The following is a 22,100-nucleotide window of genomic DNA, read 5'->3' on the forward strand; positions in this document are numbered from 1 at the left end:
AAAATAAAATCACCTAAATTTTAAATGAGTTTAAAGGGCTTATTTCAATAGAACATAAAACATGCTTTTATTCAATAGAACATAAAACATGTTTTTATTCAAGTTAGTTAATATAATATTATTGTCAAAGTTTTACTTTGTTAAAATCCATCCAATTATACTTACAAGTAGTGTTATTTTAATGCTGTTTTGTATTCTGATTATTTAGGTCATTTTAGATAGATTTTTCAAAATTTCAAAAAAGGCTGAAAATCTTTATTTTAAGCATATCCCTAAAGTTGAAAACAATATGAATATTTTCAAAAGAAATCAGTTCTAAACTTGCTTGCCCAGTGTCCCATTAAAATGAATACAAATTATCACTTTTAATTAAAAGTAAAAACAAATTTGACAATAAAAGTGAAAAAAAGTTTAATGAAAAGAAATAGACCTTATAACAACAAGTTGTATAATCTTAATCACTTCTCTATTTCTCAATTTTCTCATCTATAAAATGAGAAAGCTAGATTACATTCTCTCTGAGGTATCTTTTAGCTTTAAAATATGGTGAACTTGTGAATGATTCAGTGATGAGTAAGTAACCAAATGTGTGGTTCAGTACCAGGTAACTTTCCTGGGCTGTTCTCTTGAACAAAAAACAAAAAACAAACAAACAAAAAAGTGGTTATATGAGTCTTCTTTCCCTCTCTGTTTTTTAAGACATTTAAATTTTTTTTTTTCAATTTCAGTGGTCATTCAGTGGTCATTCATTCTCTCTCTCTTACCTGCAAGTCAGAACTTCATACCTCGGGTATTGCTGAAGCTCATCAGTTTTAATTCTGGATTCTGGTTCTGCAACATTAAAGAAAGAAAATGCCAGAGAAATAACCATATGAATAACAATAAAATGAAGGAAATAGTGAGTAAAGAAGGAATAAAGGAAGGAAGGGAAAGGGGATGAAGAGAGGGGAAAAAAGAAAAGGAAAAAGAGAATTAAAGGAAGGAGAGAGGGAAAGAATGGAGGAAGGCAGGCTAGCATATCCTTTCAATCCAAGAGTTCACTATCAAATTAGAGAAACGCATGTACATAAGTAATGATGGTACAAAATAGGCTGTGTTGAGTGATATAATTTTTAAAAATACACGTACAAAGGAAGAACAGCAAAAGAAATATTCATTTGGCTGGTAGAAATCTGGGAATAGAATAGAATATAACACATGAAGTGAAGGACTTCTCAGGCTGAAGAGAGAGCTCCAACAAAGTTATGGCGTTACATGAGCACAAGCCATGTTTAAGAAACAGCTAATAGTTCTTTAGTGTGGAAATATACAACAAATGGGGATATGTATTCGGAGAAAAGAATGTAAAAGTTGGCTGGGACAAGATTGTGGAGAACTTTGAATCTCTCAGTTAAAAATATAGAATGTTCTACATTTTAAATTTTATGTTTATATTTTTATATTATTTTAAATACCTGTATTATTTTAAAGTCTGTATCTTATATGTTAACATCTATATATCTATATTCTTTTAATATTTTATTATCTGTATTACTTATGTTCTATATTATTTTTCTATATTTTATACAACCCATATGGAATGATGGGTTTGGAAGATTTTTGAGGAAGTTGCTGACATGAACAAATTTGTGCTTTTAGAAGGTAATTTTAATGATATACTTAAGATGCATTTGAAAAGAACATTACAGACAAAGAGTCCCATTAGGAGGCTATTGTAGTAGTCCAAGCAAGAGGTAATTGTTAGTCTTTGTCCCTGCTTTGACTGTTGGCTCCATCCCAAATGGTCTTTCTGTAAGCCCAGTTGATGCTTCTCTGTCTTCTCACACAGGGAACAGGAGTAGTGGGCCTCTTCAGACTTCCAACAGAATATAATTATATTTGCCCTATCCCTGAATTTGATAGATCAGAGCAATTCTCAGGCCCCTTCAGGTTTTTTAACATTACGTAGTTATTCAGGCTATTATTTAGCCTTGACTCTTTTCAGCACAAGTACTTAAAGTTACGCTATTACCTTCTAAAGTACTAATAATTGAAAGGGAACCTTATTTCTTGTCTCCAGCTCATATGTTTTTGTTGTGTTTCTGCCTGCTTCAGATCCCCAGGGCACTGGTCCTACTGATGTGTTCTCATGTCTTATTTCTGTTGCAACTTTTGGGATGCTAGCTTGCCACATGATATCTGTAATTTCTATACCCTATATCCCAATCAATTAGATAAATATTCTTTAAACATTCATAAAAATCATATAATCCATGTAATGTTTAAAGATGGTCACAAAGGGCCATGTGCCAGGAATTCTTATGGCTAGTGACGGTTTCTTTATGACTTTTCTTAATTCTAGCTAGATCTTATGGGTTTCTGATCTGAGGGCTTGGAGAAGCATTTAGTCATAATAAAAACATAAGGGCTTTAAACTGGGTGCATTGGTTTAGATTAGCAGCAGGCATTTTGTTCTACCCTCTGGGGCTTGGATAGACATGAAATTGTATGTATCAGAATATTATTATTAATATATGTAAGGGTCTGAGAAAAACAGACTTTGAAACACTTCTTGACTGAGGCAGATATTTCAGATGACATGAGTTTGAGCTATTACTGAATAATAAAGGGTTTACAAATCTAAGACTAAAGCTATTGAAAAAATATTTACTTTTTGTGGTTACATCTATATCAATACACAGCTAAGTGTTAATGTTATATATTATCTGTAAAAGGTTAAAAAGCTGTTTTATCAGATGTGAAAAAGAAAACTGTAAGATATTTGAAAGTTGTTTGTAAACTATAAAAAGTATTTAAATTTTAATTATTATTAATAATGTGTTATGGTGATAGATTGTTACTGTCCTCAGTTTAACTTTCCTTAGTATCAAGTATAAACATAATTATAAAAACTAACTGTGACCAGGCATGGTGGCTCATGCCTGTAATCCCAGCAATTTGGGAGGCCAAGGCGGGTGGATCACTTGACGTCAGGAGTTGAAGACCACCCTGGCCAACATGGTGAAACACCATCTCTACTAAAAATACAAAAATTAGCCGGGTGTGGTGGCAGGCACCTGTAATCCCAGCTACTTGGGAGGCTGAGGCAGAATTGCTTGAACCTGGCAGGCAGAGGTTGCAGTGAGTCGAGATCGCGCCACTGCACTCCAGCCTGGGCGAATGAGCAAGACTCTGTCTCAAAAAAACAAAACAAAACAAAACAAAAAAACTAAAGTAGAACAGTTTCAAGAATGAATAAACCTGAATTTCCAAGGCAGGTTTGGTATTATCCTACTCTAAGTAAATAAACCAATCTAGCAGCAAAGGACAATGCCCTTTCGTTTTTTGTTTTTTATGAGACATGCAATTAAGAACCTATTTATAAAGTATTCATAGCCATTTTCATGGTTTTTTTTCAAGTCAAGGTAAAATTTTTGAGCTCATGGCTTAATGATGGTGAATATTTAGTATCATAATATACAGTTTCTTTTATTTCATCATGGACTATGCCTAGTTAATTATCATGGTAAATACTTACTATATGTCAAGACCTGTGATCTCATTTAAAACTCATATTGGTCCTATTAAGAAGGTATTGTCTCCACAATGTGAATCTAGAAGCAGACTTAAAGATGTTAAGAGACTTGCCTAAGATTGTGTAGCTCCTAGTAAGTGGAAGAGCAGTTACACACCCATATCTTTCAGCTCTTAATCCCTTGGTCATTATGGTATACTGCCTCTTATCAAAATTAGATGACTATTATGATTTTCATCAATATTGTTGCTTAGGGAATATGTTTATACTATGAGGTCAGAAATTTTCTTCTGACACAGACCAGGAAGAATTTGCATTCAGAAAAGTGTATCAGTCATGTTTGCACTCAGCTGTTTATAACAAAACACCTGACAAAATTATCTGAATAAACAAGGAATTTTACTTCACACAACAAGAAATCCAAACAGCCCAGGGCTGGTACTATTATGTAAGACCCAAGCACTCTGTCTTCCTATTCTCCTTTCTTAGAGTAAGACATTCATCCCCATCATCACAGAATGCCTGCTGTAGCTGTAGACTTGGGTTTGAACTCCAATAAGAAAGAAAAAAGGAAAGGGAAAGACATACGGTCATACCAGCTATGTTAGCTCACTGTAATCAGATACATAGTAGCTCTCCCTAAACCCCACCCTAGATTCCTGCTTATATTTCAGAGGTCACACTCACATCAAATGATCACCTTACATACAAGGTAGAAAATGAAGTTGTTTTGTTTTGTTGTTATTAAAATCAGTGTGGATTCTTTTAATAAAGACCAAAGTGGGAGAGGGAATATTGAGTAGGCATTCAGCAGCAACTGCCACAAATAAATAGATATTAAATACTCTGGTTACCAAAAGGAAAGACCAAGGACCCATTCATAACCCCCGATAGCTAAATATTTAGATAATATTTGTTTCCATTAAATGACTAAGTAATATTTCTTGGCTGATTAGAATGGAGGATACTGGGGAAGGGGGAGTCAAAGATAATTCACAACTTATCTAGGTTTTAGTTGGATATTGAGCCTACAGTGCAGGGAACATAAGAGGTACAAGGAGAGCTGGTTTAGGGTGAAAGAATAAATTTGGTTTGAGCTATATTGAATTTGATGTGCCAGCAAAAGGAAGTACAGGAGATGTCCTGTCAGCATCTGGAAATACAGATCTGAAGCTTGGGAGAGGTGAGAATAAGGATTTTATTAGTCATTACTTGGTAATTAAAATGGGTAGACAATGGATTATATGATCCTGGGGTAATATAGTTAAAAGAAGGCTAAAGATGGGAACTTTGAGAAAATATAATTTAAAATCAGGTTAGGGAAAACAAAGCTGGGAAAGGAGATTAAAAAGTAACACTCAGGGACATAGAGTAGAAACGCTGAGTGGCAATATCTAAGAAGTCATTATGGGAAATTTTCAAGAAGAGAGGGGAAAGAAAAAACCTAAAAAGATACCACTGACTGGTAAATTAGGATGTTATTGGGGAATTTTGTTCTGGTGGGTTTTTTTTTTTTTTTTGAGAACAGTTTTAGTACATGATAGAATGGCTTAAGAGTTGTTGATTCTCTTGAAGAACATGGTAAATTCATTTGTTAAGGGCAAAAGCATAAGCTTTGCAGCTACCTGAGATCTCTAAACCTGGGGTTTCATTGGAGCGCTGGCACTTCTATCTCTGAAAACTGAGAAATCGATAGAAGTAAATTAAGATTGTTTCTCAAGGAGAAGCTGATTACTAATAGACATTGAGTTCCCACAAAGCCAAGCCTTAGGGAAGGTCATAATTGACTACTGGCAATAACTCTTCCTCTGTAAATTATCCAGGAAAAATTATTCACCTCATAAATTTCCTTCATATCAAGCGACAGCTGGTTCGTTAGTAAGTCTTGGCATACATGCTAATGGCTACCCTTTCTTTGACTGCCGCTTTTTACTTTAAGCTGTTCTTGCTATGTCATGTTTCAAAGACTTCCCTGAGTGAGTCTGTTTCTAGATCTATAGAATGGAGAAAATACCTTCTTCACAGGTCCAAGGTGAACTTTAAATGAGATCACAGGTCTTGATACACAGTAAATATTTATTGTCCCTTACTCATTCTCTCCTAAGGAGTCTTAGTGAGCCCTATAAACAAAGCCTGTATTCCTAAACCCCACAACCAGTGGTGTGCCCAACTGTCTGTTCAGTGACCACTTGGTAACTTGAAATCAGCCATAATGGGAGTATTTATATCACGGAAATCAGAAAACTCCGTAAATTGGAATTTTTTTTTCCTCAGAAAGCTAGTTGTTAAACATTTACTGTAACAGCACTGCCTATGCCCACCACAGAGAATGAAATAATTAGGTGACTAAACTCTATACAGCTATCAATGTATCTTGTACACTGATTTGATACTTCATAATGGAATAATACTTCAGTATATAGCCCAGATAAAGCTAAATCATTCCATTCATTTTGATCATTAAACATTCATTGAGTTCCTTCTAAATGCCAGGCCCAGATATAGATAATAAGATTACTAAAATCAACAGAAGTCATTATCCTCTGGGAGTTTATAATCTACTGGGGTGGGTACATTACAAATAGATGGATAAATAGCTGGATAGATGATTGATACATGGATGGATGGATGGATGGATGGATGGATGGATGGATGGACAAGGGAGAAGTACACATAATACCACATGATAAAACTATAATAAAGGCATGAGTAAAGTAGTTGAGGAACATTCGAAGCAGTGCTTCTCTTTGAAGGAGTTAAGGAAGACTTCACAGAGGAGGTGACATCTTAAACTGTGCCTTAGAAGATGACTAGACCTATTTAATGGAGAGGGTGTTGAGTATGGCTCATCCTACCTAACTGTACTTCCTTCTGACTCCAGCTATCACAAAGGCGACCTCATAAGGTTTGGGAGAACTAAATAAAATAATCCACACATATTATTTACAACAGTATGTTTCACAGGGTATACAAATAATAATTGTAGCTAGTTTAATTACTATACCAAACTGAAGAGGCCATCAGGCCTGAGGACCAACAAGGGAGAAAATTCAGTGCCTCAGTCTCCAGTGAAAATTTTATGTCCTAGACTCCTTTCCAGACTGAGGCATGATGTTCATTAGGCTCAGCTTTGCTGCAGACTCCTTCCTTTTGAGCTCTGCAGCTATCAGAAATCTTTCAAGCTGGGGTTTCATTTGCAGAATATTGTTTACAAGACTAAATCTTAAATAAGTCCTCAAATGTCTTTGGCCTTTTCTCACTGCCCTCTCCTCCCAATTTTAGACCATTATCACATAATACCCTCTTTAGAAGTCATAGCTAAACAAAATTATCTCTGACCAGTACATTTTTTAATTTTTATGCAATTTATTTTTATTTATTTTTATACAATTCAGCATTCAGATCAGGCACTGATAAGAGCCTTGGGTAGGACAGAGAAAAACATCATCTGGAAGTAGCTCCTCAGAGAAAAAGTACCTGCAATTGTGTTACTATCAAAGAGCAACAACTATTTTCTTTCGATTATGATATGAAATAAAAACAGGATGACGAAAATGCACATGGTTATTTAATGACTGCAGTGCCAGAATTCCCTCTGCCCTCTTCTTTCCTCTACCTCCCCTAGATTGATACCAAGAGCCCTGCCCACAACTTGAGCCTAACTTTTATCTTCCAAAGATTATGTTTGCCTTAGTTTTCTTTCCCCGCTCCTATCTTTTGATAAACTCAGTATTTCCTTGAATGTGGTATTCAGGTATCCACGTACTTCTCGATAGCATGAGACTTGTTTTTCTTCAAAATTGGGCTTCTATATTATCCAGTATTTTGCAATAATTAATTTTTTAATTATTGTTTGTACAATAAATGGTTATCTGGTGAGATTTATTGAAGACAAGTGATATTTAAGGAAATTCATAATCCTGCCCCCATCTTTTGTCTGAAGATCAAACAACCAGAGTTCTTGAGGTGCTTTAGCAAAATCAGAGTTGGAAATGGCCAAACCTAAGAACTTCAAATGAGTACTGGAGAAAATGAAACTGATTTTAGAAATTGTAATTTATTTTTTTAAGTATATCATTCTAATATATCATTCTGACACTTTAATAATAGCCTTCTTTTCAATAGAGCTCTGCAGATACACTGTTACTTTCCACTAATGTTAGATATATAGGAAGAACATTAACTTTTCCAGGCCACTTAGGAACTCTTTAGAGTCTGGAACATCCTGAAGAATAATCATTTGCTGTAAATTTTTCTAGTTCATGATCTTCTTAATAGTATCTACAAAACATTAAAATGTTGTCCGGAAAAACTTCTTTACTCTCTTCCAAGATTTTAATGATCTTTAATCGGAGCACAGTTTTCAGCTAAGATCATATTATCCTTCTTTGTTTTTGTTCCATTAAAGAGAATGGTTAACAGGCCATTCATTGTTCATCCATCAGCTATATTCTAATACATGCTAATTATTTAAAACATTATGTATTGTATAGTGCCAAGACAACACCAACCATTTCCTAAATAAATAAATAAATTTACTTACTCACATTCGTAGCTCATTACCTTGGTATAATAACAATTTAGCTTCTCTCTCATTGTTGAAGTATATAACTTTTGTTTATCATATTTTAGGAAAAGTAAAACTACATTTATCCATTTTAAATGTTGACTGTAGTATTAAGTTGTTTAGTACTTAGATTTCTGGGGGTGGGGGTTGAGTTGTATATGTGAATATGTTATATTCTAAATATGTTCAAAATGTATTCTTCTGAAATTTTATTTATAAAAAATATTTTTCGTATTCTTTCTCACTGTCCAGATTTCTCATTTTTAAAAGCATATGTCTATTTGTAATAGAAACCTGAGCTAATCCCAGTGATAAACATGCTCAGTGGCTTAGAAGTCAACAGAGAAATACATTTGGTGCAAGCCTTGAGTAGATAGCAGAATCATCATTAAACTGGAGCCTTTAGCTAATTTCTCTTCTTTCTTTATACAAACTGTTCCATTCAGTGTCCTTCTATTTAATGACCTTCTGCTTTAGGCATTGGAAATAAGCCTTTGCTATTTGCTAAGCATATTATTATGTATTTTGAATATATTATTTTGAATATATTTTTCTCAAAAATTCTTAAAATGGAGTGTATTCTTATCTCCCTAGTAAGAAGGCTAAACCTCAGAGTTTAAGTTAAATCTTTGACTTTTAGGTGCTAAGAGACACACAAAGATGAGGAAGATACTGTGCTGGCCTTCAGGAGTTTGTAGTCTAATAGGGGGTTTGAAAATTAAACATGAACACATTTATATACACATGCACATATATATATTATATATATATACACACACACACAGAGCCCAATGACAAGAGGTCATGTGTGATGAATTACACATACACTATCTCTTGTCATAGGGCTGTGTGTGAATAAAAGGCATAAAACCTTTACACTATTATAACGCTGTGAAAAAAGGCGTAAAACTACAGTATAGGGAATCTTTCCTTAAATTTTGCATATCTAAAATTTTAGCTCAGCAAATTGGATGATCTGAGAAGTCTTGGATAAAGATATGCACAGTGCACACCATGCTAACCTGTCTTTTAAAAACTAAACAAATTAAAGCCTTTATGCACCTATGAATCATAGCAACAAGACTAGACATCATGACAGACCTAAAAAGACAAAGGCTAGAGTAGACAAAATCAGAATCCTAACTACTGAAATTGAAAAGCCAAGTAAGCAGTTAGGTTTCAGATATGAAAGAAAAGCAAATTGGACAAAAACCAATCAGGAAAGCATGGGATACACGAGTACCAGGTGGCTTTGGATGTCAGGATAAGGTTCTAAGACAAATATTAAAAATGAGGCATGTTCTATGTCAGCCAAGAAGTGTCATATATTTCCTGCTGAGATAAAGATATTATTCATCCTGCAGTCGGGAATCAGTATTTCCCTATTAGGTGATGGAATATGGATGAACCTGGCCAAATGGGGAAGGTGAAGCCTGAGGACATACTAGGAGTCAGTGGTAAAGTTGGGTTTAATATTTTAATTTTGTTTTATAAACATATTTTCTTAAGCAGATCTCTTGGATATATGTAAAAATAATTATGTTTTTGTAGCTTAGAATAGTCTTAATATATTTATTAAGTATTTCTAGCTAATATTATTTAGCTAAAGATATTCCTGAAATTTACATAAGCCAGTCTTTGGCTACTGTTTAATCATCATCATCATCATCATTATCTTTGTCATCATTTGTTATCACTTGTTATGTGTCAGATATTGTGCTAAGTGCTTTACACGCGTTATCTTGCTTAATCCTTGCAGCAAGCCTTGGAGATAGGCACAATTATTATCCATATTTTAACAGATGAAATACTGAGACTCATAGAAGCAATTGATCCAAGATCACAAACCTAATAATCTATGTAGCCAGAATTCAAATGATTCAGTCCCATTCCAGAGCATTGGCTCTTAATGATTACATTATTGCCCTTACTACTGCTAGAGTTAAAACTTACAGTTTTCCATTTGAATTTAGATGATATAATAATCCCATGAGCAAAAACAAATAAGAAATATATTACCAAAACTGCCTTCATATTCAATAATAAATTACTTTAAAAGAAAGAATAGCAGCTACTTTTCTTTTTTATTATAAATTATAAGAATCAGAGAAAAGTCTCCCATATGGAGTATAGTATCTATTGAACAATTTTATAGCTTTGAAAAATTTCTTAAAACTTCGATTTTTGTATGAATAAATGCCCAAAAAACATATAAGTAAAATGAAAGCCTTCCATATATACCTTACCTTGAGATCACATTTACTTTCAATAAATTTTGTGAAAATATGTATAGATATATCATTTATTGTATTATATAGTATACAATATATTATTATATAGTGTACATATTGTATATATTATATAGACAGATATAACATGGATAATGTTGACACCATTCATTTAAATGCTATTCTAGGCAATGGCTTTCAACATTGTCATTTAAGGCAAAATGTTTGGTATTTTAAAATGACTTTATTTGAAAAATAATATTATGATCTAAATTGTCTTTGAATAAATCCACTGTGCATTAATAATGTTTCTTTTAAAATTAAACCCTATGGTTCTATTTAAATAGATATTTCCTGGGAAAAGGCAGCAATTTTTAGAAGAATTTAATTGTATGCTTTTCAATAATTGAGAGTTTATCTAACAAGACAGAAAGTTAAAGTGGACTAAGAAAGGCCAATTCTCACGTAATTTGAATATATGTTGCTAGGTTAATGGATTTGACTAAAATTTTGTGGAGCCTTAGAAATAATTTCTTTACGTTTGAAGAAGAGTCAATTATTAAAAATGGATATCTAGATACTGAGAGGTTTTGGAAGAAAACAATCAACAGATCACTTATATCGGATCTACTGTTTATGCTTTGTTGCCACTCAATTTATCTTGGCCAAAATGTTTATATCTATCTAATACTTGCAATGAATTGTCATTCATGGGGGATTGTTTATTAGGTAATTATTCTTTAAGACATAGCAAGTGGTTGATTAAAAAAATCATTTTTCTAAGGCTTTATGAAATTTGCTAGTATCTGTGATTAGAATATTCTCCTTTGCAAAATTAACTAGATAAGAATGTTTCAGCATTAAGTTTGAAGTGCATCTAAACAAATAAAAATCAATTAGCAGATAATCTCTTAACCCAATAGTAGTCATATTTGATGTTTATAGTAAGAATACTGTTGCATCACCAAGTTGTAATAATGCAGTAATAATACAGGCTACATTTACTTACATTATGCCAGATACCACATATGTCTTAGTTCTAGACCTTGCAAAAAAAGATATTATTATCCATTTTTTTATAAGAAGCCTTTTACAGGTTAAATGATCTGCTCAAATTTACTCAACTAGTGAGAGTTTTTCTTACCTCAGGTTTGCAGACTCCAAAGTCTATCCTTTTTACATCTCAACAAGAGGACTCTTAGCAAATGATTTTTTGTTGTCAAAATAAAGTTAAATTTTGTCCATTAGTTTTTGCATTAAATGTATTTTATGAGACTAGGTCATTAACCTAAAGCATTTACGATGGTTTTTAATTTACCAGAATATTTGAACACCCAAGAATACCCTGCAACCCTGGCTGTGCCAGTTAACTATCTGACTATTTCAATTCCAGGAAGTTTGAACTATTGTAAATAATAATGACTTTTTCTAGTATTTCTAGGATTCATCAAAATCCAGCAACCACTCTGAAATTAAACTTTCTCTTTTCTCTTGGCTTTTCTAAAAAGAGTTAATGGTTTAATAATTAGATTTTATATTATCTCTAGGTTTTCAGTGAAGCATAATGGATTAATTGATGGCTACTAGAATTTATTAAAAAATTAAAAAAATTCTACTTCCTCATATTAAGCCAAATGTTTATTTCCCAGATCTTACCTAAATGTTCTTTCCTGAGGCCAGTGCTGTTTTGAAACTATTTTAATGGCCTTCACTGGGGTGTGGTAAAAACATTCTAATTACTTTGCTAAAAACAAAGGTTTCATATAAATTGAATTTTTCTTTTAGGATAATTGCCATTCACTTTTGTTTTATATGCAACTGAGTGGGATTTTGCAGTTTCCTCTGTGGACAATTAAAGTGCTGAAATAGGAGAAAGCTAATAATTGTTTTGTGTGGTAATACTGACAACTTCTGCGTATTTGTCAATCTGTGTTAACAGTATCGATCAGGATGGGATCCTCATAGAGGGGCAGATAATGTTTCTACTAAATCTTCGGACAGTGATGTAAGTGATATATCTGCGGTTTCAAGGACTAGTAGTGCTTCTCGTTTCAGCAGCACAAGCTACATGTCTGTCCAATCAGAACGCCCAGGAGGAAACAAGAAAATCAGGTAAGGGGATTTCAACAACAAACTTCTCTAAATATGTTTTAGAAGGTCTTTATGTTTCCTGGATGAACATAAAATTATTTATTTCTAACAGGTTAATATATATTTTAAAGCCAGGGGAGCTTAACTTCGGTACATACTACTTTTTAATATATTTTAATCCACATTTCAGACTTCCTGCACAGAAGAAAATGTTATGAAACTATGGATAATTTTGCTTACTACATCACTGGAAATAATATCTTTTTTCATGTCTGTAATTTAAAAATTAAGACCTCTTATATCTTTATTGAAATAAAAGTGATGGCTGAGACTTGAATTTTTCATGTTCCAAGGAACATGAAAAATAATATATTTTGTTATTAGAAAACATAAGAATATTACTTTTTCAGTAGGATGCTTTCCTATCCTCTTGAAATTTTTATATATGCATAGAAAAAGTCCTCATCTTCTCAAGAAAATTTATACATATAGTATATAAGTTAGTATAATTTGCATTTCTTACTTGTCCTATAGATTTTATAGATGCCTAAGCTAAATTTTGTTTTACTCTTATTGGATTAAAAATTTTATAACAGGGAGATCACAACTTTTACCTTTTTTCATGTAATTTTGTAAAAGGAAAATATGATTTAAAAACTATTACAATTAAGCTATTTATACAGTGCTTCTCTAGTATACACTGAAGTAAGTTTTCAACATTTAAAAGATATAATTTTTACTTATGTTTTGATAGTTTTTATTACCTTTCTGTTTAATTTCATAAGTGTTTTTTCTTGACTTACTTTCTTTTTTTGTGTGTTTATTTGCATGCCTTCAATTTCTGTTGCTTTCAAAAGACCAAAGGGAATAGAAGAGGGAGGGAAAGAAGGGGATAAGCATGAAGAGATAGTTCATGAGAAGGAAGAGGTAAAGGAAGAAAGAATTAATGAGAATGAGAAAGGGAAAGAGATTGCCAAAACGTGTAATAAGGAGAAAAACAGAGAATCAGGAGACGAGGAAAAAACACAAGATATACACGAGCAAGGGAAAGAAAAAGAACAGTGGAATAAAGAGGATTTGCAAAGGAGATTCTCACAAGATGATACCAGGTAAAATATGTTATTTGTAGGCATTTCCCATTAGTAATGTAGTCTTTTTTACCATTCCTAAAAATTATTTTGCCATTTACATTTGCTTTATTTTCTTGTGTTTTATCTATTTAGCTTCTAATATTACTAATTAATATGTTGGCAAACTATTATCAAATAGATTGATTTATTAAACAGTCTTGAATTTGTATCCACTAGCTCTGAGAGTCTGATTTATTTGGTTACCAAGTTCGTTATGAGTAGCTGAATCCAATGTAAATTTCCCTGTGTCTCTTTTAACATGAATTACTGTATATCTTCTTTATCTGTGAGGTCTAATAAAGATCATTGAAAAGAGAAACTTGAAAATTCTTTACCAATATTGAAAACTGCTTCAGACAAAAATAAGGCAGAGTTCTTTAAAATTAGCTTCTGAAGTGGCTGAAAAAAATTGAGCTTACTTTACAAGAAATATTATTTCCTGGAAACAAACTTCAAAAATGAATGAGAAAACAGGTAGCAAATAGTAGACTTTATTCTGGCTCTGGTTCCCTTGCTTCTTCTTAGTTTTCTGGTAGGTTCTAGTGCAGTTTGAGTCCTGCAGAAAATTACAAAGCAGGAGCAATGTTTTTTAATACTCTGAAAAGAAAGAATAGATGCCTTAGGGTTTATTAGAACGCAAGTGTTGGTTATGCCTTTCTTAAACTCAATCCATTAGATAAACTTCTGGAGAGGGAACTTTGAACAGGGAGAAGGGCAGGGAAAAAATACAGGCAGCATGGCATAAAAACAACTATATTTTAATTTTCATAGCACAAGTCAGTAAGTAAGTATGAAGCTATCTTTACAGTATTATATATATTACATACAGTCAAATTAGCACAAATGTGCAGTCAGACTTTATCCTTCTGCTTGAGGATATGAGGTTGTTCTAATTACATTTATATGAGACTGAAAATTGTAAATTATGTACATTTTGGAGGGATAGAGTTTTCTAGTAGTCCAGAATTTGATTTTGTGTTAGTACAAAGCCTGCTCAATAAAAGCACGCATTATTTATAAGCAAGATTTTGCCTTATTATATCTAAGCCCAATCTAAAATTGTGCTTTTCTCACTTTTCTCACAGTGAGACAGATATTCGGGGTAGAACTCTACCCATTGAGTATACAATTCAGTGATTTAGCCGATGTCCCTTCCCTTGTTATCTTAGATATATTTAACTGTATTTGTGCTCTATGAAAGTTTCTGTATAACAGGCATTAAACATAAAAATGAATCTTAAGGCATATTTTATTATTTGAATCTAAATTAGCAATTTCAAATCTGTCTTTGGTATTTAACTTTTGATAATTACATTGGTTTACTAATAAAGATGACCATTTTTCTGATTTGTTGGGCATAGGATAATTTCATCACTAATTCACAGAGAAAAGCTTTCCAAGGTGTCCTTGGAAAGATACATAGAGTTTCCTTTCTTCCAGGAGCAAAGAAAAGAATGAGTCTCTAATGTGTTTTCTACATACTGTATACATGAGAACACATGAGCCCATTGGTGTTTGCCTGGAGCCGAGATCCCACGCTGCCATACCTGGCTTGCTAGGCAGAGATTCAGAGAAGACTATAACCTTAAGTTTCTGGTTTTTAAATAGTACTTGCTTCATTATTTCTTCAAAAAAAGAGCACATTATTTTTCAAGGAAAAGGGAAAGATGGTACATTCTAGAAATGTGGTTGATCAAAGCACTACACTTAGCTTAAGTAACTGTGTAATACTTCTGGAACTGTAAACTAGAGGAGGCCAGGTTGATCTCTGTAGGGAACATATATCCTGGAACATGCCAAGAAGTATCAACGGCAATTGCTTATAAGAAAATGTTGGGGCCGGGTGCGATGGCTCACGCCTGTAATCCCAGCACTTTGGGAGGCTGAGGTGGGAGGATCACGAGGTCAGGAGATCAAGACCATCCTGGCCAACGTGGTGAAACCCCATCTCTACTAAAAGTACAAAAATTAGCTGGGCGTGGTGGTGTGCGCCCATAGTCCCAGCTACTCGGGAGGCTGAGGTGGGAGAATCGCTTGAACCCAGGAGGTGGAGGTTGCAGTGAGCCGAGATCAGGCCACTGCAATCCAGCCTGGTGACAGAGTGAGACTCCATCCCCGGCGCCCCCCCAAAAAAAAAAAGAAAAAGAAGAAGAAAATGTTGGTAGCACTCATTAATCATTTCAACATAGGCTTTTGAATTTGCTTTTACTTCTTAGAATAAATCTCAGTCTTTATTGTGAGAGAAAATATATCTGAGTATTCCAAGCATCATTTTGTTTTGGTAGTTGATAAACACAATCACAGACTGTTTAAACATTAATAACAACTTATGTTCTTATACAACATTATTGGAAATAATCTTATTCTATACTGCAGGCTGAATATTCCGTATCTGAAATGTTTGAGACCAGAAGTGTTTCAGAGTTTGGATTTTTTTCAGATTTTGGAATTTTTACATATATATAATGAGATATATTGAGGATAGGACCCACGTGTAAACACTAAATTCATTTATGTTTTATAGACACCTTATACACATAGCCTGAAGGTAATTTTATCCCATATTTTTAATAATTTTGTGAATGAAACAAAGTTTGTCTGCATTGAATGATCAGAAGCAACCAAAGACATCTGTCTCAGTCACTCATGTGGACAGTCTGTGGTTGTTTGGCATCATACCATTTCTGACTCTGAATTTCTATGCTCCCAACCAGTAGTCACTTTCTTGCACTTAACACATAAGTAGTTAACAGTAAAAAATATGACAAACTATTAATACAGTGAAAAGGTAATGTGTTCAGGGAACTAAGCAGCATAGTAGCATCACCAGAACACCTCTATCAGCAGTTAAGCAATAGCAAAAAAAAAACAATGACAGGCTTTCAGTTTCTCCCTACAATGTTGTGTTTTAATTTAAAGGTTACTGTGCATTGTGGCACTCAGAAAGTTTTGGATTTTGGAGCAGTTAGGATTTTGGATTTTCAAATTAGGGAATGCTCAACCTATATATGATTGACATTTTATATCTTTTATTTGAAATCTAAGTTTTATGAAGCGTGGTCCAAAAGTAATTGCGGCTTTTGCCATTACTTTTAATGGCCATTACTTTTAATGCCATTAATTTTAATGGCAGAAGCCACAACTACTTTTACACCAACCTAATATGAAGGGAAAAAAAATTTACCTCAGAGTTTAACATTTATAGCAATGCTAGTACTTACAATTAACACAGTAACTAAAATAAACAGAAGCCATTATAATTGCTATTTTCGTTAATTAGATCTAATTGCATGATACAGATCTTACTGCATGATTATGTTCATTTTATAGTAAGTCACATTTAGTAAGTCTACTGAATGTAAAAGTAGAAATGAATAGCAAAAAGTAAGTTCAAAAATAGTTTGTTAAATGTTTGAATATAATATTTTTCCTAAGTTAATTAATGACTAATATATTTATACTTAGCTATATTTACACACACATCAAAAATAAAAATTTAAAAAGTTTAATGAAATTAAACATGTTAAAATTTCTAAGCCTGAGAGTGATGCAGTTTCTTAGCCATGTGTGGATGGATGTTTGAGGATAGTTCCATATTAAAATGTCATCGGGATGGCCTCAACAAATTCATAAGCATATTTGATGAAATATTCAGAGAGAGGCAATCTTAAGTAATTTGTAATGGAAGATAGAAAAAACAAATACTGAAAAGCATAGTATTGTCAAAAGCAACAATGTTGGTAATTTTGTGTTCAAACTAAAAATCAAGAAATTATTTCTCTATACACTTATGGTTCTCAGGCATATCTATAAATGCTATGGAATTATCATTGCTCTTTTTTAAGAGAATTGCTCTTTTTGAGATAGAGACTTTTTTAAGGAAAAATTTGGGGCATCAGTTCAAATTTTCATGAATAACTGATTTTAAGAGACTTAGCCATTTCAATTATCTAGCAAAAGATCTCATAATCTTTAGAAGGACAAGCAGAATAATTGTTAATGAAACATTTATTCAGTCACTGCTGCTAACATATTCTAGATCAGAGTTAGTGTGAAAACAGATTACATAGCTATGTGATGTAACTTGATATATACAGTCTATTTATGCCTATATTATGGAATTTTAAAGGGGAAGCAGAGGTCTTTTGAAAATAGTTGTGATTAGGACTCTAAAATACCAGGATTGTCATCCTGACTGTTGTGTACACCTATCTATTTTGTCTATCTAGGCTTTTTAGCTTGTTAAACAGAAGAATGGATTTTTCAATGATTCACGCACCTTTCCATAGCTTAGATGATAGTATACAACAAACAGGAAAGTGAGCATTGCCTGTTATTCTGATGATTTGCCTTTATTATCATAAATTCAAGAGGTAATTGGTTCTGTGACTGACCACTGGTATAACAAACAGCTGAACATAAGTTTCTACTATTTGGCAGATGTTTCCAGACAGTATTTAATATTCCATTCCAATATTCCATCAAGCTTAGTTTTTTGTTTTGTTTTGTTTTTAATTTTCTGGAAGTGTGTTTCAGTGCCAACTCATCACAGAGGGTATGATGGGCTGTGCTCCTCCACCAAGTATTACCTGTGGCTTGTATTTTCTTTTTTGTTGTTGTTTTCTTCTTTATCACCAAGGCTATCTTCTATTTATTACCAATGAAAACCTTATAAGCCCAAATAACTTCTACTCTGTTTTATGATTGTGCATAACACTCAACTGGGAACTTTTTGAAAGTACTTGAACATCGCTCCTAAAGTTGTGATTCTGCATTTTTAAAACACCACAGGTGATTATGATGCCAGTAGTATGTAGGTGCTATTCCTCCTCTCTTTTGGGTTGCTTGTATTTCCTACTGAAATTTCAGTTCAGCTTGTCAATTCAGGGGGAAAATTTCTGGGATTTTGATAGAGATTGTGTTCAGTTAGATCAATTTCAGGATTGTTGCCATTTTAAGAATATTAAGTCTTCTAATCCATGAGCACAAAATGTTGTTCCATTTATTTTTTCTTTATTTTTCTGCCCCATATGATCGGCAGAAAACATTTATTTTTTCTTTACTTTCTTTTTTTTTTCTGAGACAGCATCTCACTGTGTTGCCCAGGCTGGAGTACAGTGGTGCAATCATGGCTCACTGCAGCCTCTATCTCCCCAGGCTCAGGTGATCCTCCCACCTCAGCCTCCTGAATAGTTGTGACTACAGGGTCACGCCATCACACCCAGCTAATTTTTTAAAAATTTTTTGTAGCGACGGGGTTTGGCCATGTTGCCTGGGCTGGTTTCGAACCCCTGGGCTCAAGCAATCCTCCCTACTCAGCCTCCCAAAGGGCTGGGATTATGGGTGTAAGCCACCATACCCAGCTTCTTTATTTTCTTGCAATGATGTTTTGTAGTTTTCAGTATATACATCTTTTACTTCTTTTGTTAAATTTATTCTAAGTATTTTGTTTAGATGCTATTGTAAATGGAATTGTTTCATTACTTTCATTTTTAATTGTTCATTGCTAGTGTATAGAAATACAATTAATTTTTGTATGTTGATCTTATATCCTTGCTGTATTCATTTTTTAGCTGTAATAGTTTTTTGTTGATTCCTTAGAATTTTCTGTATAGGAGATCATGTCACCTGCATTTAAAGATAGTTTTACTTTCTCTTTTTCAATCTGAATCCCTTTTATTTCTTTTTCTTGCCTCATGAATCTCCTCTGCTATGTTGGTTAACTTATGGCTAGAACCTCCTCTACTATGTTGAGTAGAAGAGGCTCATGGAAAGTTCTTAAAGAAACAGCAATAGCCATATAGAATTACTTTTACATTAGCTATCCAAGCATTTTTGAGGATATTGTTTCTTATGCTACTCATCCATTTTAGAATAGTCTAGGTAAAACTTTAAGATTTTATTATTATCTCTCTTAAAGAACGGATGTAGCTGCCTTACTGATAAGAAAACAATGTAGCCCATTGTATTTTCTTTTTTATCTAGTCTGTTGGCAAGTTCAAGTGAAATGCCAAAAACATACTAATCCCATTCAATTTCCTGTTATATATATATTATATATTATATTATATATGTAATATATAATATATATGTATTATATATGTAATATATATTATATATGTAGTATATATCATATTGTATATGTTATATATTATATGTAATATATATGTGATATATTATATAGTATATATGTGATATATTATATATTACATATGTAATATATATTATATTGCATATATTACATATGTAATATATATCATATTGCATATATTATATATGTAATATATATCATATTGCATATATTATATATGTAATATATATTTTATATATATATATTTGAGACAGGGTCTCACTCTGCTGCCCATGCTGGAGTGCAGTGGCACAATCTCAGCTCGCTGCAACTTCCGTCACCCGGGTTCAAACAGTTCTCCTGCCTCAGCCTCCCAAGTAGCTGAGATTACAGGCATGTGCCACCATGCCCAGCCAATTTTTATATTTTTAGTAGAGACAGCATTTTGCCATGTTGCCCAGGGGCTGGTCTCAAACTCCTGACTTCAAGTGATCCACCCGCCTCGGCCTCCCAAAGTGCTGGGATTACAGGCATGAGCCACCGTGCCCGGCCTTCTTGGACTATATTAATTCTACTATATTAGACATAATAATTGAAATTTTTTACCATTGTCTATTTTTTATTGTACACATTTGAGGTTTAAAATGTGATGTTTTGATATGCTTATTTTGAGATACATATAGATACACACACACACATATATATACACACACATAGCATTTACTGTAGTCAAGCAACTTAACATACCCATTGTCTCATATAGTTACCTTTCTTTCTTTTATTTTGTGTGTGTTAGGAGTACCTAAAATCTACTATCTTGTTTGCCTCCTTTTTGAGGATTTGTTTTTCTACTTCTATTTTATTACAACTACAAGTTATTTAACTTTTTGTTACATAACTGAAATTATGTATGCTGCTAAATTTAGTTAGCAGTTTTTATATTTTATAAGGCAAACTTTATTTAGAATTTGATCTCATTGCCAATCTCTTCTTGAAACATTTTGTCTGCCCTCTTGGCTTTTATGATTGTCTGTTAGTTCTGCATACACTCTGGCCACCTCTGTCTTCTTTGTGAGCTTTCTATATGTCCTCCATGTTGACATTTTCCAGGATGCCATCCTGGGCCCTCTTTTCTTCACTATCTACACGTATTATCTTAATGCTTCATGGCTTCAATGCTTCATGGCTTCAAGTAGCATGTATGTATTGATAACTTCCAAATCTATACTTCCAGCCCAGATCTCCCTCCTAATTATCTGCCAGATCTGTCCACCTGGGTTCTGCACATCTTCCTGTATGTCCCAGGGGCATGCTAAGCTCAGCATGTAAAATTAAATTCATTATACCCCTCACCAAACCAGCAGCCAAAATAAATAACTTACTCCTCCTTCTATACACTCAGTCTCAGTGCATGGCCTGTTATCTTTGCACCTGCTCAAACCAGAAACCTGGGCATCACTCTTGATTAGTTCTTCTCCACTAGGCACAATTTCTTCCCTCCATTCACCAAGTCTTGTTGATTCTAATGCTTAATTGCCTCTGAAATATGTTTATTTCTCCATAACCCCATTTCTCCTTCCATAACTTGAGATATTATCTCTCATGGAGATTAGTTTAATAGGAAATTCTTATCTTAAAAAATAACTTATAAATATAAACTGTATTAGTCCATTTTCATACTGCTATGAAGAAATACCTGAGACTGGATAATTTATAACGAAAAAGAGGTTTAATTGACTCATAGTTCCACATGCCTGGGGAGGCCTCACAATCATGGAGGAAGTTCAGTGAAGGAGGAGAAAGGCACATCTTACACGGCAGCAGGCAAGAGACCATGTGCAAGGGAAATGCCCTTTATAAAACCATCAGATCTCATGAGATTTATTCACTATCACGAGAGCAGCATGGGAAAAACCCATCCCCGTGATTCAATTACCTCCCACCCAATCCCTCCAATGACACATGGGGATTATGGGAGCTATGATTCAAAATGAGGTTTGGGTGGTGACACAGCCAAACCATATAACAAGCTCATTAGGATAATAGCATAAAATATGAGTAGTCAGTTTCTCTGAAGTAGTTAATTTGTGAAAACATCAGAGAAAAAGATCTCTGCTTTGGTAAATAGGTAAACAATGTGGTATATCCATACAATGGAATATTATTCAGCTGTAAAAAGGATTGAACCACTGATTCATACTACAACATGGATGAAGCTTGCAAAACTTATGCTAAGTAAAAGAAGAAAGGCACAAAAGGCCATATATTGTATTATTTCATTTATATGAAATGTCCAGAATAGGAAAATCCTTAAAAAAAAAAGTAGATTACTTGTTGCCGGGGGTTAAGGGGAAAGGAGACTGGAGAATGACTACTAATAGATACAGAGTTCATTTTTGGGGTGATGAAATGTTGTCAAAATAGATAGTGGTGATAGTCACACAACTTTGTGAATGTTCTAAAAGCTACTGAATCATATACTTTAAAAGGGTGTGTTTTA

General features: G+C 33.4%; 1 protein-coding gene across 49 annotated transcripts in view; it reads left to right on the top strand.

The window, feature by feature from the left end:
• RIMS2 (regulating synaptic membrane exocytosis 2) overlaps nucleotides 1-22,100 on the top strand; it is a 729,498-nt gene that overhangs the window by 557,742 nt on the left and 149,656 nt on the right. For 29 of the 49 annotated variants that reach the window (XM_063816523.1, XM_063816526.1, XM_063816527.1 and 26 more), the window contains 2 exons: nucleotides 12,249-12,421; nucleotides 13,258-13,509. The exons of 12 other annotated variants lie outside the window; for them this stretch is intronic. In XM_063816523.1, the coding sequence (XP_063672593.1) occupies nucleotides 12,249-12,421; nucleotides 13,258-13,509 (425 nt within the window). The remainder of the gene's footprint in view (nucleotides 1-12,248; nucleotides 12,422-13,257; nucleotides 13,510-22,100) is intronic. 8 more of the 49 variants (XM_063816530.1, XM_063816532.1, XM_009455767.5 and 5 more) reach the window with 1 other exon arrangement.

Source organism: Pan troglodytes, chromosome 7 (genome assembly GCF_028858775.2).
Source record: "Pan troglodytes isolate AG18354 chromosome 7, NHGRI_mPanTro3-v2.0_pri, whole genome shotgun sequence".
Classification (NCBI taxonomy): Eukaryota; Metazoa; Chordata; class Mammalia; order Primates; family Hominidae; genus Pan; species Pan troglodytes.